The following is a 17,092-nucleotide window of genomic DNA, read 5'->3' on the forward strand; positions in this document are numbered from 1 at the left end:
TAGGCATAGCTAAGAATGAAATCTTGCCTTATACTATATTTTCCATTTTTATATGTATATGATGGATAGTAAAACATATATATATATCTCCACATATAAATTAATCTATCATACATTCATCTATCAATGGACACTGGGCTGTTTCCATATATAAGTTATTGTAAACAATGCTGCAAATAAACATAGGGATGCATTTAGTTTTTCTAATTAATGTTTTTGTTTTCTCTGGGTAAATACTCACAAGTAAAAATACAGGATCATATGTTAATTCTATTTTTTCTTAGTACTGTATTTCACAGTGGCTTCACCAACATGCAGTTTCATCAACAGTACACAATGCGTTCTGATATCTCTAAACCTTGTTAATATTTTATCTGAAGGTAAGTTGATTAGCAACTCTGTTCAGTGTGCCACCTTAATTCTTCCTTGCTACAAATGGTATTATGTGCATAGGTACTGGGGATTAGGATATGCACATATTTTGGAGGGCTTTATTATGCTTTCCAAAACATTTTTCAGAAGTATTTTAATATGTGTCATTCAAGGACTATATATAAAAGAAATAAACACAGAATTTACACAGCCTCTAGAATGAATATCCTATTCCTTCAAAGTATATTCAATGATGATTTTTTAAAAATATTTATTTATTCATAAGAGACACAGAGAGAGGCAGAGACACAGGCAGAGAGAAAAGCAGGCTCCATGCAGGGAGCCCGACGTGGGACTTGATCCCAGGACCCCAGGATCATACCCTGGGCCGAAGGCAGATGCTCAACCGCTGAGTCAGCCAGGCATCCCTGCAATGATGATTTTTGGCTTGGAGACCTAAAATTACCTACACCTAACTCTAACACAGGATCACAGCCTTGCTAATTAAAGAGTGGTCGGTCCTCAGCTGGACCCAAACATCAACAGCAACTGAGAGCTTGCCAAAAGGCAGAATCTTTGGGCCACCTGGACTTGTGACCAGATTCTGTATTTGTAGTGGAATCCATGTGGATTCATGTACAAGTTGTAGACAATTTGAAGTTGGAGAAGTGCTGGTCCAGAAAAGGTTTTCTCACTTGTTCCCTTTGACATTTGGGACAGTGTAGCCCTATTTTTGGAGGATGCTTTCTTGTGGATGTAGGTGTTTAGAGCATCAGACATTACCAGGCTTCTCCAGGGGAAAATTCATTTCTGGTTGAGAACCACTGCTCCAGAGCTTGAGAACTAGAAGCATCCTGAGAGAATGACACCTCAAAGCTCACCACATACTTGAGCATTAACTTGGGGCAGATCACTATATGTAACCAAGTGCCACTCCTGCATGGAGAATGGAGCTGAGAAATGTACTTTCTCAGGGATAACACATTTTCAAAAACAAAATCAAACAATTCCTATAAAGTGTCAGGATAGGTGATAGCTCTCAGAAAGGCCTAGGAATATCACTTAGAATTAATAAACATTTTACAACAAGGGACAGGTGACAGCTTTTAACTTGAGATGGAGAAATTCCTAATTGTAATGGCAAATGTGTCTTTAAGTCATTGTGTGTAGTGGCCAAAGTATATTATCATAGGAACCCACTTCTCCACTTTCTTGAAAAGAATAATAGAGCCTATCTGGAGATAGCAGGCCTGGGTCCCCACCACATGTCAGTGCTTTGAAGATCAAGAGACCTAACCCAGGTAGATTACTCAGTCATAGACTTGGAGAAAATTACAACTTTGAGGTGGAATAAGATACTAGGGGATTCACACATCAGGAAGACAGCATGTTCAGGGAAAGGGAGTTAAAAAAAAAAAACCTCAGTGGAGTCACTACTTCTGAATGTGTCTCTTGGGAACAGAGGTTCATTAGAACAATTTCCTTTGTGTGCAAAACAGTTTTCCACTTGGGAACCATGTTGGAGTAACAAGAATAAGTGTATCCAATGAGCAGACACAGGGAACTGTAAATATCTCCTCATCTCCAGTCCCTCAGCCCCTGCAACTTTGGACGGGAAGGGTCATGCTCCTTGTCTGGTTGTTCCAAGTCCTAATTCTGGCTGGGGGCTAATGCTACACTCCTTCCTGCTGCCTTGGCTGAGGACAGAGCTTGAGTCCCTATTCTCTGCTGTCCAGGGAGGAAGTCAGATTTCCTTTCCAAGGTGTCCTTCCTGTCAGACACCTCAGCCAGGTGAGTCCAACTCACAAGTGTACTGTGGATGAGAGGGTCAGAGAGAATGGAAGCCAAGAACATGGACCCGTCATCATCTGAGATCCAATCCAACTTAGCCCAGAACCAGTGATCACTGTGTTCTTTGTTTGCTTGATTAGGTAATTAATGTATTAATTCAGTGCTAATGTCAATTTCACAGAGTGACTGCAGCTCAGACTCTTGAAAGCCTTTCATATTGTTGATCATTAAATTATTATTGTAGCAATGTTAGAAAAAATATGTTGATATTGTTAAGTTCAATGTGTGGTTCTAATCAGGTGTGATTTTGTCCCCTGGGGGTCATTGGTCACTGTCTGAAGCCAACTTTGCCTGTCACACTGGAGAGGGGTGAGTGGAAGCCAGAGATGCTCTAAACACCCTATCATACACAGGACACACCCCACCCTAGGGCAGGGTCTGGCCAGAATGTCGTTGGTGCATAGACAGAGAAACCCTCAGTTAAAGATTATTAGTGTTTTATGTGGGTGGAGCTAGAGTGTATTATGCTAAGTGAAATAAGTCAGTCAGATGAAGACAGATACCATATGATTTCACTCATATGTTGAATTTAAGGAAAAAAACAGATTAACATAGGGGAAGGTAAGGAAAAATAACATATGAAAAAAACAGACAGAGGCAAGATGTAAGAGACGTTGAACTCTAGGAAACAAACAGGGTTGCTGGAAGGGGTGGTGAAGAGATGGGGTAACTCTTGATGGGCATTAAGTGGGGCACATGATGTAATGAGCACTGGGTGTTACATGCAACTGATGAATCACTAAATTCTACCCCTGAACTAAAAATTAAGAAAAAAAGGGAAATACCAAATCCCTAAGCAATAAAAAAATCCTTTAATCATGAGGGAAAATAAAGAAAATCAGTATTTGGAACACAGTTGTCTTCAGGTTCTGTCTTCAATCTTTTTTTTTTTAAACATTTTTTTATTTATTTATGATAGTCATACAGAGAGAGAGAGAGGCAGAGACACAACAGGCAGAGGGAGAAGCAGGCTCCATGCACCGGGAGCCTGATGTGGGATTCGATCCCGGGTCTCCAGGATCGCGCCCTGGGCCAAAGGCAGGCGCCAAACCGCTGTGCCACCCAGGGATCCCAGGTTCTGTCTTCAATCTTATAATACTTTAATGTCAGCAAATTAATAGTAATTCCTTAGCTATCAGTTTAAAAGTTCCAACCACAAAGAATATAATAGCTCTGTAAGTTTCTTCCCCCAGGCTGCTGGGTGAAAGGACATTTCTTGTTTTCTTAAACTATCCCTCAGTTTTAGCAAACTTTATATATATGATGACTATTCTGATTGACTTGATTTAGTTTTCTCTCCCTTCCCCTATGATTATCTGAAGTGTTTCTTATATTCCACATATGAATGAAATAAGATGATAATTGTCTTTCTCTGATTGACTTATTTCATTCAGTATATTACCTGCCAGTTCCAACCACATCGATGTAAATGGTAAGTTCATTTTTTTCTGATGGTTGAGTATATATGGATGTATACACACACAGCATATCTTTTTATCCATTCATCTGTGGATGGACATCTTGGCTCTTTCCACAGTTTGGCTACTGGGGACATTGCTGCTATGAACATTGGGGTACAGGTACGCCTTTAGATCACTACATTTGTATCTTTGGGGTAAATACCTAGTAGTAAAATTGCTGGGCATTTGATTTTGAACAAGTGCACTCCTAAATCCCCATCAACTATTTCTCCAATTCCTCACCCACATCCTCTCTGGTAGCCATCAGTGTGTCCTCTATAGTTAAGGGTCTGTTTCTTGGTTTCTCTCTCTTTTTTTCCCACTTGATCATTTTTTCCCTTTAAACTCCATACATGTGAAATCATATGGTATTTGTCTTTCTCTGACTGACTTATTTCCCTTAGTATAATACTCTCTAGCTCCATCCATGTTGTTGCAAATGGTAAGATTTTATTCTTTTTGATGGCTGAGTAATATTCCATCATATATATGATATATTATTATATATCATATGATGGAATCATATATATGATAATATATTATAATACAATATAGTAATATATTATAATATAATATTTCTTAATTTTTTCATTTATAATACAATATTAATATTATATAATTCATTATATATGAATATAATTCATATATATTATGTATTATATTATATTATATATTATGTTATATAATATATAATTATATATTATATCATATATTGATATATTAATTATATATATTATTATTTTAATTATATATTAATTATAAATATATTGCATCTTTTTTTCCTCAGGTCTAGGATTAGAGTTAGGGTTAGGGTTACAGTTATATTTAGGGTCAGAGCGAGGGTATGTGCATGGCATCTTGCATTTCAGGGACCCCTCCAGAGGGTTAGGCCTCGGTTAGGGTTAGGCATTAAGGTGGGACTAGGGTTAGGGTTTGGGTATGTGTCTAGCATCCTGAAGTTCAGAGAACTCTTCAGAAAATAATACCCCAGATTTCTGCTGGGGTGAAAAAAAAATCACAGCCATGGGATCCCTGGGTGGCGCAGCGGTTTGGCGCCTGCCTTTGGCCCGGGGCGCGGTCCTGGAGATTCGGGATTGAGTCCCACGTCGGGCTCCCGGTGCATGGAGCCTGCTTCTCCCTCTGCCTGTGTCTCTGCCTCTCTCTCTCTCTGTGACTATCATAAATAAATAAAAATTTTAAAAAAATCACAGCCATCAACTGAGTAGAGGCAAGAGGGGATTTGAAGGTCTAAATTCTCTTTAAATAGATATCCAATTGTTCCTTCTGCTTTTATCTCTAACTTCGAGCAATTTAAAAAATATTGCCAGTTGTTTAATATTTGGGTTCCACTTCAGAATAACTAGGCTGAGGATGCCTGGGTGGCTCAGCAGTTAAGCGTCTGCCTTTGGCTCAGAGTGTGATCCTGGAGTCCGGGGATTGAGTTCCACATCTAGTTCCCCGCATGGAGCCTGCTTCTCCCTCTGCTGTGTCTCTTCCTTGCCCTCTGTGTCTCTCATGAATAAATAAATAAAATATAAAAAAAAAGAATAACTAGGCTGCCATACAGGTTTTCTTATCATGAATTTAGGAGACAAAACAACCAAGCCTATGGAAAAAAGAGAGATACAGAGGCAAACCAGGAAACAGATTCTTCACTCTAGAGAACCATTGCTGGTTACCAGAGGGGTGGGGTTGAGAGAATGGATGAAATGAAGGATGAAGGAAGGCAATTGTGATGAGCAATGGGTGGTGTATGGAATTTAGTTGGATCACTAAATTCAACTCCTGAAACTAATACTACACAGTATGTTAACTAACTGGAATTTAAATAAAAACTTAAAAAAAAAAGAATTGATAATATTTCTGAAGATGGGTGTGAAGACAGAAATAAAACCAGAGGCAACTAAATAACAATTTAAAGAGCACTGAGTGTTATATATGCAACCAAAGAATTACTGGACACAGTATATAGTGTATCTGAAAATAATGATGTACTATATGTAGATTATTTGAATTGAAATGAAAAAAATGTAAAAATAAAGAGCATTGAGATCTCCAACTTCTTCTGCCTCAGCATGGTGGATGTATACTCTGTCTAGTGTCATCCTAGCAGAAGACACAGGTTTTGTTCTCTGGAGAGATCTCTGAACTGTAGGATGTAGGGTATATAACCTAACCCTAACACCAGCCCTTTCAAAAAATCTAACTCTAACCCTAGCTCCAAAAGTAACCCTTGCCCTACCCCTAAATATAACCCTAACCCTAACCCTAAATCTGGGAAAGTGGGTTCTTGAATGCACGATAAGAAAAGCTAAGAAGCAGCTGAGTTATTTTGGAGAAGACCCCAAACTTTTAAGTATTGGTAATATTTCTGAAAATGGGTATGAAGAGAGATAAAACAAGTAACAATTGAATTTCTATTCAAAAAGTATTTAAAAATACAAAATATTTAGAGTCCCAAATCCCCTCCTTGCCTCAGGTTGGTGGATATCTGCCCAGTTCATTCTCACCCCAATAGAAGTCAAGGGTTTTACTCTCTGGAAAAATCTCTGAGCTGCAGGATACTGGAGACACACCCTCACCCTCACCCTCCCCCTAAATCTGGGAAAATAGGTTCTCGACACTATTCATTTTAACCTGGCTTCATTATGCCTTCATTATTTTTATTCTATAACTTTTTATGTTCTTAGGTTTGTTTGTATATTCAGCAAATATAGTCACATACCTTTGTGGAAAAAAACCAAAAGTGAACAAAGAAGGTGAATTCCCTGCACCTCTGAATCCCCCATCGTAACAGTGAGGACAGAGTACAATGATATGAATCTGTGGATGACATTATGTCCTCAGGCATAACCATATGAAAAACCTTATTCAGTATAAAAAGATAGACAAAATGAGTGGGAAATATCAGAAAGGAAAAAAACAAAACAAAACAAAAAAAGGAAATATCAGAAAGGGAGACAGAACATGAGAGACTCCTAACTCTGGGAAATGAACTAGGGGTGGTGGAAGGGGAGGTGGGCGGGGGGTGGGGGTGACTGGGTGACTGGCACTGAGGGGGGCACTTGATGGGATGAGCACTGGGTGTTATTCTATATGTTGGCAAATTGAACACCAATAAAAAATAAATTTATAAATAAAAAAATAAAAAGACTGTCATAATATCAAAAGAATTTATAGAGCATGGTCTTGGGAGGCCTTTGTACATGGAATGGAATCTAGAATGAGGATTAGAGGTGCCCACTGGGCTTGTTAAGGACAGATCAATACCCAAAGCCCAAGAATATCAATGAAAGAATGCCACCAAAAAAAGGGATAAAGGAGAGGCACCAGGCTGGCTCAGAGGAGTATGTGACTCTTGATCTCAGAGTGGTGAGTTTGAGCCCTCCATTGGGTGGAGAGTAGTGGAAGTATGTAAAACTTGGGGAAAAAAGAAAAGGAATAAAGAAGCTAATCTCATCCCCTATCAAATTCATAAAAATGAACTGGTCAAATAATGGAGGAGGTACAAGAAAAACAAATTTTCTATGCTTGACTTTAAAAATGCCCATGTTTTGCTATTTTGTATATAGTTCCTTTTGTGAAGTATTGATTGATCTCTTTGCTCATTTTCTCTTGGGTCTATCATGGGTGCTATTATTTGACAACAGAAATATATCACTATTTTTGTCTTTTGGAAGTTTATTTTGTTCTCTTACTATTTTTGGTAGGCATCAGGGAATGGATTCCTGTGTGGAAAGTTGCCAAAACTAAAGAAACCCACAGTTTTTCAGAGCCCTCCTGAGCTTACAAGACGTAAAACAGCCATACCAGCTGGAGCCCCAAGTTTATTTTTCCACAGGAGGCTTAAGAATTGAAATTTCTGCATTTTGCAGTGGAAAAATCACTGACCTGACCTACTTGGATTGAATCCATTCTTGGCATCACCAAGATGGTAGGGCTGAGAAAGACAGGGAAATAACACAACCCAGGAGGCCACAGTGTCTTGTGGCTGTATGACTTGCAGAGCATGATCAGTACCTACAGCAGGGTGCCAGGACTCATAAATCCCAAGGTGACACAATCCAGGGGCCAGAACTTAATCAAGACAGGCCACTAAGAAGTGGATCTGGCTCAATTCCTGGGATGCCTTTGCAACAGGATGAACACAGTGGGAGAGGCAGTGTGGATAGGGAAGTCCCTGTGCCTTGAGGTTCCAGAGATAGCAGATAGGCCACTTCCCCCCTCTGCATGTCTGACCGTGTCTCTCCTCAGTCTTCCTCCTACTAATTCTCCTTGCAGCAATAGTTGTACTTCTCTCTGAACATTTGATACAAATAGATTCCTTGGGGCCTTTGCACTGGTCATTCCCTCTACCAGGCACCACTCCCCACATAATCCTTCACCTACTTCCCTCTCTAACTTGAGGTCTTATTCCAATGTCACCTTGTTTGCAGAATTGGCCTAAATATTCATGAAAATAGAATACCCCATTCACTCTATCTTCTACCTATCACCATCTGAAGTAGCATTTTAAAAGGTTTTATTTTTTTGAGAGAGAGAGAGAGAGAGAGAGAGAGAGAGAGAGAGAAGAGAGCACAGAGAGAGGCAGAGGGGAGTGAAACAAAGGGAGAAAATCCCAAGCAGACTGTGTGCTCAGCATAGCTGGGTACAGAGCTCATTTCCACAACCTTGAAGCATGACCTGAACCAAAACCAGGAGTCGGACACTTAATCAACTGAGCCACCCAGGTGTCCCAACTGAAGTGATATTTAATTTCATTATTTGCTTCATCATTGAATTTTAGAGACATTTGTTCTTTAGTACTCTAGACTCCTTGCTTAACAATTGGTAAGCACTCAATTTATAATCTTTAAAATTGGAAGGATATCTCATTAAAACTGTAGAATATATAAACCATTAAGGGAAAGAGTATTGGAAGAAAAATTGAATAACTAAGATGACATGGGGATCCCCTACAGGAGATGATGTACATACATAGAATACTAAAATAAATTTCTGGATGGCAAAATATAAAATGTAACATTTCAAATATGTGAATAATGCAAGTTTGTATGAAAATCAGTCAAGCTATTTTGTTCTTTCCCAGAAGTCACCTCCACCACATGGAATCAGGAAATGATACACAAATTTCTGAATTTTTTCTTCTGGGATTTTCAGAGGAACAAGAACAGCAGCCCCTCATATTCGGGCTTTTCCTCTCCATGTACCTCATCACTGTGTTTGGAAACCTGCTCCTCATCCTGGCCGTCAGCTCTGACTCCCATCTCCACACCCCCATGTACTTCTTCCTTGCCAATCTGTCCTTTGTAGACATTTGTTTCACCTCCACCACCATCCCCAAGATGCTGTGGAACATCCAGACTCAGAGCAAAGTCATCACCTATGCAGGCTGCATCACTCAGATGTACTTTTTCACCCTCTTTGCTGTGTTGGATGTCTTTCTCCTGAGTGTGATGGCCTATGACCGGTATGTGGCCATCTGTCACCCCCTGAACTACATGGTCTTCATGAACCCCCTGCTCTGTGGACTGCTGGTTATGGCATCCTGGATCATGTGTATCCTGAACTCCTTGTTACAAAGTCTAATGATGTTGCGGCTTTCCTTCTGTACACACCTGCATATCCCCCACTTTTTCTGTGAACTCAACGAAATGGTCCAACTTGCCTGTTCTGATACATTTCTTAATAACTTGGTGATGTATTTTGCAGCTGTCCTGCTGGGAGGTGGTGCTTTTGCTGGGATCCTTTACTCTTACTCTAAGATCGTTTCCTCCATACGTGGAATCTCATCAGCTCAGGGCAAGTATAAAGCATTTTCCACCTGTGCATCTCACCTCTCAGTTGTCTGTTTATTTTATTGTACAATGCTTGGTGTGTACCTTAGCTCTGCTGCTCCCCAGAGCTCCCACGCAAGCGCAATAGCCTCGGTGATGTACACGGTGGTCACGCCCATGCTGAACCCCTTCATCTACAGCTTGAGGAACAGAGACATAAAGAGGGCTCTGAAAAGAATTGTTAGGGTTCCAGTGATACCAGGGCCAATCGTCCCAGGTCTGAAGAAGTGCCCATGATTGCAGGGCTCACAGTCACAGAACCAGGATCTGCTATTATTTGATCAGGCTGTGGAAGTAGAATCTGCTGCTTATATTTATTTCCTGGAACTTCCATTTGTATGATTTCAACATATCCATACATTTAAGTAACTCACTTTATTAAGCTTCTGCTCTGTCTGATATACAAACAATTTCCTCTTTGTCCATTTTCAGACATTCCCAGTGTTTTCCCCAATCTTGGATCACAAATGCCTAGAAATTTCTGTATCTTACATTGGACATATTGGATTTCTTTTTTAAAAAGATTTTATATATTTATTAGACAGAGAGAGAGAGAGAGAGAGAGAGAGAGAGAGGCAGAGGGAGAAGCAGGCTCCACGCAGGGAGCCCAACCTGGGACTTGATCCCGGGTCTCCAGGATCATGCCCTGCTAAAAGCAGCACTATACTGCTGAGCCACCCAGGCTGCCCCATGTTGGATTTCTTAAAGATAATTTCATTTCAAATAACTATATCATGCCAAGTAAATTTTCCCTACTAGATTTCCCAAAAGAATAATCATGGGTTAAAAAAAAAAAAGAATAATCATGGGTTGTGTTATTCTTATGGAAAAAGAACTATACTTAAAAAAAAAGAAAAAAAAAAGAAAAAGAACTATACTTAGCCACTAGGCCTTTTACATAATTTTATTGTAGATAAAAATACAAAAACCCAGTTTTCACCTTGAGCCTGTCAATCTATTTACATCACTACTTTCACTCCTCTTCCTGATAATGTGGACTCTAATATTGCTCTGTTTAGGACTCAGGCTACTGACAGGGATGCTCAGGCTAGAAAAGCCTGGGCACTCCCTTGTACCGATGTGCTTGTGGACCTTCCCACAGAGACTTCTCTGAGCCTCTTCTGTGGCTGCACCTTCCCTTTGCCTCTTATTGGGATTGCAGTGCATGCCTCAGCAACACCTATCAGAGAACTCTAACAAAACCAGGTTTATTATTCACAGGTCCTGGGTGATACATGGGCTGCCCAAAGGCCATTTGGGGAGATCTCAGGGCAGGGTGGGGAGAGGCATTGAGACAGAGACAGAGACAGAGACAGAGAGAGACACTGAGGGATCTATCTTCATTAGAGTCCATGGGTATGGTGGCTGGGAGTCTGTGGGCTCATTTTTTATTGGAGAATTAAAACATGGGTGGAGTTGGAGGATGGGCAAAATTGACAAAGGAGAGTGGAAATGGAGTTATAGAATGAATTAAGTCATAGGAATGGGAAAGTACAGCTTAGGGAATACAGTCAATGATATTGTACTAGTGATGTAATGGGACATAGGGCAATTAGAATTGGGGTGAACACAGCATAAGGTTTAGAGGAGTTGAATTACTATGTTGTACATCTGAAACGAATGTAATATTGTGTGTCAATATACTCAAATAAAAAATTAAAGAGAAAGTAATAAAATATTTTCCTACAGTGCTTAAAAATAATAACAACAAAACCATACAAAGAGCACACTAATATAATTTGGTACAGAAAGGGAAAAATAGAGTCACTCATGATAGTTATCTAGATTACCAGGGCTTTCTAAAGGGGTGCTTCCTTGATGCAGTGGCCTCAGAGCTTATATAATAGTTATGTGATACATACAACTGGCAATATGTTAATTTGAATGGCTGTCTTTGAAATGGATGCCTCAGAAATCAAAATCATAATTTCAGTCATGTACATTACAATCAAAAAGCTTAATGTCAGCCACTTACTCTACAAACCTGCTACTGTGTTTCCTAACTGGTCTCCTGCTTTAATTCTGTGATTCAGTATAATGTCCAGAAAGCCATCCATAGTCACTGCAAACACTGATTAGCAAGTATATATCTTCCAGTGGAATCTACATGGAAAGACAAATTTGAAGAAATACATTGTTCTAATGCATTCTTAGCATTAGAGATGTCCATAAATATGAGAAAGCAAAATTTCATTACACCCATCTTACTATGCAAAGCATTTCTGTTTAATGCTGTGCATGTATTTGTGGAAGCATGGAATATTAGTGTCAAAAACTGAAGAGATTTATTCATTTGGGTGAAGGGTTGATAGTGTCATATATATTTATTACCTAATTATCTTGTTTCTACTTGAAAACTTCCAATGCTACCTGTTAATCTGACTCTTCCTATTCTCACACGAATAAGCCTCCTTTCCTAATATTTGTCACAAATGCTAAGGGATGGCAATGAACAATACCAACATTATCCATTTCATACCTCCTTCCTTCTCTGAAATCCCTTCTCCCTGCATGACCAGAGGATGCTTCACAGGAGAGCTGGATGTCCTGCTGGTCATGTGGTTCAGGGTCACCAGTTCTTCTGCACAAATGTGCATGTCCTTCAAACTCTCCCAGTGCTCCAGAAGGGAGGCCACATATAGTCACTTGTTTGTAAAGACATCAGAAATAAACTTGAATAATGGAATTATCATGCCGTCTCTCCTTAATGTCAGATCATATATCCAAAGCAAGAAACAGCACATATTCTAATTGCCTCATGCATGTTTGCTTTGATTATTATGTCAGTCAGCTATTGTTCTATAACAGGTTTTCCTTGTCAAATGGGATATCTTAATGGAATTACAATCAAAGGGAATTATATGCTGGGAGCATTTCTGATCTCTTCTGAGTCCTCATGGATCTGGAGTCAGGTGAAAATCTCTACATTGTGTTTCTAAATCTCATCCATGGTATTGTGTGTGGCTATAGTGGTGTTGCATGTGGCTATAGTGCTCTTCTGTTTCAGCCAATTTATGGTTAGATTACTATGTTTCTATATGTAAGTTGATCTATTTATAGATAAAAATTAGTTTACCATGTAAATTACTTAAATTTAATTACACTATTCATATAGTCATATTAACGCTTGGCTTTCTTCCCCATTAGAAGTGCTGTCTCCCACTCTTCTTTTTTTTTAAAGATATTATTTATTTATTTGAGAGAAAGAGCATGAGCAGGGGGAGGGGAAGAAGGAGAAGCAGACTCCCCACTGAGCAGGGAGCCTGATCCAGAACTCGATCTCAGGACTCTGAGATCATGACCTGAGCAAAAGGCAGTCATTTAACTACCTGACCCATCGAGGTGCCCCCTCCCACCTCTCTTAAGTGATAGTTAGCTACCTATGTTTTAGATCCAACCTGCAGCCATGCACCATTAGGTTTTTTTCCACTGAATAAATCACTGGAGAATAATTATACACAATAACCTGCATGTGTAAAGTGTACACTTTGATGAATGAAAGGAACTTCACAAAAATGAAGAGTATGTAGTGCAAGTTTCTATTTGTGTAAAATTAAACACTGTCACATGAGTTTTAACTGCTTTGTTAGGGGATTTTTGTTTTTTAAGTAGGCTCTACACGCTTCATGGAGCCCAGTGTGGGGCTTGAACTCACAACCTGACATCAAAACCTGAGCTGAGGGGCACCTGGGTAGCTCAGTTGTTGAGCACCTGCCTTTGGCTCAGGTTGTGATCCCGGGATCTGGGATGGAGTCCTGCATCAGGCTCCCTGCAGAGAACCTGCTTCTCCCTCTGCCTATGTCTCTGCCTCTCTCTGTGTGCCTCTCATGAATAGATAAATCTGAAGAAAAAAACTCCAAAAAACCTGATCTGAGATCAAGAGTTGGACGCTTAACTGACTGAGCCACTGAGGTGCCCCAGTGCTTTATTAGGTAATTTCTAAAAATTTAAGGAGCCTGAGCCTTGGTCTCCTTATTTCTGAGGGCAGTGTTGCATACTGAACATAACTCCATGTGGTTATTGTGAGGATGAATGACACCTGTGGAACTTCCTTTCTTACCTCAAAGGTAAGGGTAAGGGTAAAAGTTGTGCATTGTGTATGTATGTGTTTGTATACATTTTCTTTTACATAAGCTCACTCATATAGGTACACATACATTTATGATTTCATCATTTATATTGAAAGGAAAACTTCCAGGAAGTTGGAAAGGGTACCATGATGAGAATGAATATTTGAATCAACATGAAATAAAAAGATGCAGAAATATAACCACAAAACGTAAATTACAATGAGTGACCTTGATTTTGATCCTGAGTTCATTTTCTGTGTCACTGCATCAGGGGCCTCAGAGTCAGACCATGCTCACATTTATATCACGAGGATTTCACTGTCCTAGCTGATGGGGAAGTGTACCTCCAAATCAAAATAAATTTTCCTATCTACCTACGGTGGGTTTCAACTTAAAATGCCCATTCCCAAGAGAAGCTGATGGATGAATGAAGATTGTATTCAGTTTCCTCAAATAATTCTGTTGATTATGTCCATATGATGTTCCTCCTGCTGCTGTAAAATGTCGCCACACTAGTTGCTTAAAACAAACACATGCTCTTAGAATTCTGGAGACAGAAAGCTAGAAAGGAGTCTCATTGGGCTAATAACAACATGTCTGCAGGGTCGAGTTCCTTCTAGAGGCTCAAGGGAGGGAGGATCTGTTTCCTTTCCAATTCCAGTCTCTGTTGCTGGCCACCTGCATTCCTGGGCTCACGGCTCTTCTCCACCTTCAGGGTCAGCAGGGTAGGATTTTCAAAGTCTCTCTGACACCAACTCTTTTGTCTCCCTTGTCAACATTTGGAGAACCATTGTGATTACCTTTGTCCCACCTGGGCAGTCATAGCTAATCTTTTTATCTTAATGGCAGCAGATTAGCAACCTTGTTCAATCTGCTGTTTAATTTCCCCATGGTCCAGAAATTTCAAAACTTTTCATAAGTACTGATAAGGATGTGGACATATTTGGTAAGCCTTTATTCTGTCTTGTATTTTTTAAATATTTAAAAATTTTTATTTTGTTACTGAAGTTTGATTTACAAACATATAGTATACCACTCACTACTCATTCCATCAAGCGCCCTCCTCAGTTCGGTTTTCTAAAAAGTTTTTTCAAAAGTGTATTGTTTTCAATGTACAACATAGTCATTTGAGAAGTTCAAACATTATTCTCTGCTCACCATAATTATAGCTCCCATATGTCCCCATACAAATCTATTACAAGGTACTGACTGTATTCCTTATGCTGTAACTTTTATTCCTGTGACGTATCATTTCATATCTGGAAACCTGTATCTCCCACTGTTGGACTCCTGAAAATTTTTGTATATTTTTTATTGGAGTTTTATTTGCCAACATAGCGTATAACACCCAGTGCTCATCCCATCAAGTGTCCTTCTCAGTGCCCATCACCTGGGCACCCCATCCTGCTGCCCACCTCGCCTTCCACTAACCCTTGTTCATTTCGCAGAGTTAGGAGTCTCTCATACTTTGTCACCCTCTCTGATTTTTCCCTCTCATTTTCTCTCCTTTCCCCTATAAGGCCTTAAACTATCTTTTATATTCCCAGTATGAGTGAAACCATATGATGATTGTCCTTCTTGGATTGACTTACTTCACTCAGCATAATACCCTCCAGTTCCATTCATGTCAAAGAAAATGGTGGGTATTTGTTGATTCCAATGACTGAGTAATATTCCATTATACATATATTTAATTTATTTCATATATATATGAATATATATATGAAATATATATATTCATATATATATATACCACATCTTCTTTATCCATTCATCTTTTGAGGGACACCGAGGCTCCTTCCACAGTTTGGCTATTGTGGTCATTGCTGCTATAAACATGGGGGTAAAGGTGCCTTGGTCTCTCACTCCATTTGTATCTTTGGGGTAAATCCCCAGCAGTGCAATTGCTGGGTCATAGGGCAGATCTATTTTTAACTCTTTGAGGAACCTCCACACAGTTTTCCAGAGTGGCTGCACCAGTACACATTCCCACCAACAGTGCAAGAGGGTTCCCCTTTCTCTACATCCTCTCCAACATTTGTTGTTTCCTGTCTTCTTAATTTTACCCATTCTCACTGGTGTGAGGTGGTATCTCATTGTGGTTTTGATTTGTATTTCCCTGATGGCCAGTGATGTGAAGCATTTTCTCATGTGCTTGTTGACCATGTCTATGTCTTCCTCTGTGAGATTTCTGGTCATGTTTTTGCCCATATCAGGATTGGATTGTTTGTTTCTTTGGTGTTGAGTTTAAGAAGTTCTTTATAGATCTTGGATACTAGCCCTTTATCTGATAGGTCATTTGCAAATATCTTCTCCCATTCTGTAGGTTGTCTTTTAGTTTTGTTGACTGTTTCTTTTGCTGTGCAAAAGCTTCTTATCTTGATGAAGTCCCAATAGTTCATTTTTGCTTTTGTTTCTCTTGTCTTCATAGATGTACCTTGCAAGAAGTTGCTGTGGCCAAGTTCAAAAAGGGTGTTGCCTGTGTTCTCTAGGATTTTGATGGAATCTTGTCTCACATTTAGGTCTTTCATTCATTTTGAGTTTATCTTTGTGTGCGGTGCAAGAGAATGGTCTAGTTTCATTTTCTGTATGTGGCTATCCAATGTTCCCAGCACCAATTAGTAAAGAGATTGTCCTTTTTCCAGTGGATAGTCTTTCCTGCTTTGTCAAATATTAATTGACCATAGAGTTGATGTCCCATTTCTGGTTTCTCAAATCTGTTCCATTGATCTATCTGTCTGTTTCTGTTCCAGAACCACACTCTTTTGATGATCACAGCTTTGTAATACAACTTGAAATCTGGCATTGTGATGCCCCCAGATATGGTTTTCTTTTTCAATATTCCCCTGGCTATTCAGGGTCTTTTCTGAATCCACACAAATCTTAAGATGATTTGTTCCAACTCTCTGAAGAAAGTCCATGATATTTTGATAGGGATTGCATTAAATGTGTAAACTGTCCTGGGTAGCATTAACATTTTCACAATATTAATTCTTCCAATCCATGAGCATGGAATATTTTTCCATCTCTTTGTGTCCTCCTCAATTTCTTTCATAAGTGTTCCATAGTTTTTAGAGTATAGATCCTTTACCTCTTTGGTTAGGTTTATTCCTAGGTATCGTACACTTTTGGGTGCAATTGTAAATGGGATTGACTCCTTAATTTCTCTTTATTCAGTCTAATTGTTAGTGTATAGAAATGCCACTGATCTGGGCATTGATTTTGTATCCTGACACACTGCCAAATTACTATATGAGTCCTAGCAATCTTGGGGTGGAGTCTTTTGGGTTTTCTATGTACATTATCATGTCATCGGCGAAGAGGGAGAGTTTGACTTCTTCTTTGCCAATTTGAATGCATTTTATTTCTTTTTGTTGCCTGATTGCTGAGGCTAGGACTTCTAGTACTATGTTGAATAGCCGTGGTAAGAGTGGACATCCGTGTCTTGTTCCTGATCTTAGGGGAAAGGCTCCCAGTGCTTCCCCATTGAGAATGATATTTG

The 17,092-nt window shown here is 39.4% G+C and overlaps 1 protein-coding gene across 1 annotated transcript; it reads left to right on the forward strand.

Annotated features, from left to right (window-relative positions):
• The first annotated feature begins 8,788 nt into the window (after positions 1-8,788).
• Positions 8,789-12,787, forward strand: LOC144289332 (olfactory receptor-like protein OLF4). The gene is made up of 2 exons (XM_077857484.1): positions 8,789-9,700; positions 12,776-12,787. The coding sequence occupies exons 1-2, from the start codon at positions 8,789-8,791 to the stop codon at positions 12,785-12,787; spliced, it is 924 nt and encodes a 307-aa protein (XP_077713610.1).
• The last annotated feature ends 4,305 nt before the right edge of the window (positions 12,788-17,092 follow it).

This window comes from Canis aureus, chromosome 19 (genome assembly GCF_053574225.1).
Source record: "Canis aureus isolate CA01 chromosome 19, VMU_Caureus_v.1.0, whole genome shotgun sequence".
Taxonomy (NCBI): domain Eukaryota; kingdom Metazoa; phylum Chordata; class Mammalia; order Carnivora; family Canidae; genus Canis; species Canis aureus.

Excerpts from the sequence above, each read along its gene's own strand:
- LOC144289332 (XM_077857484.1), top strand. The coding sequence starts at position 8,789 with ATGGAATCAGGAAATGATACACAAATTTCTGAATTTTTTCTTCTGGGA.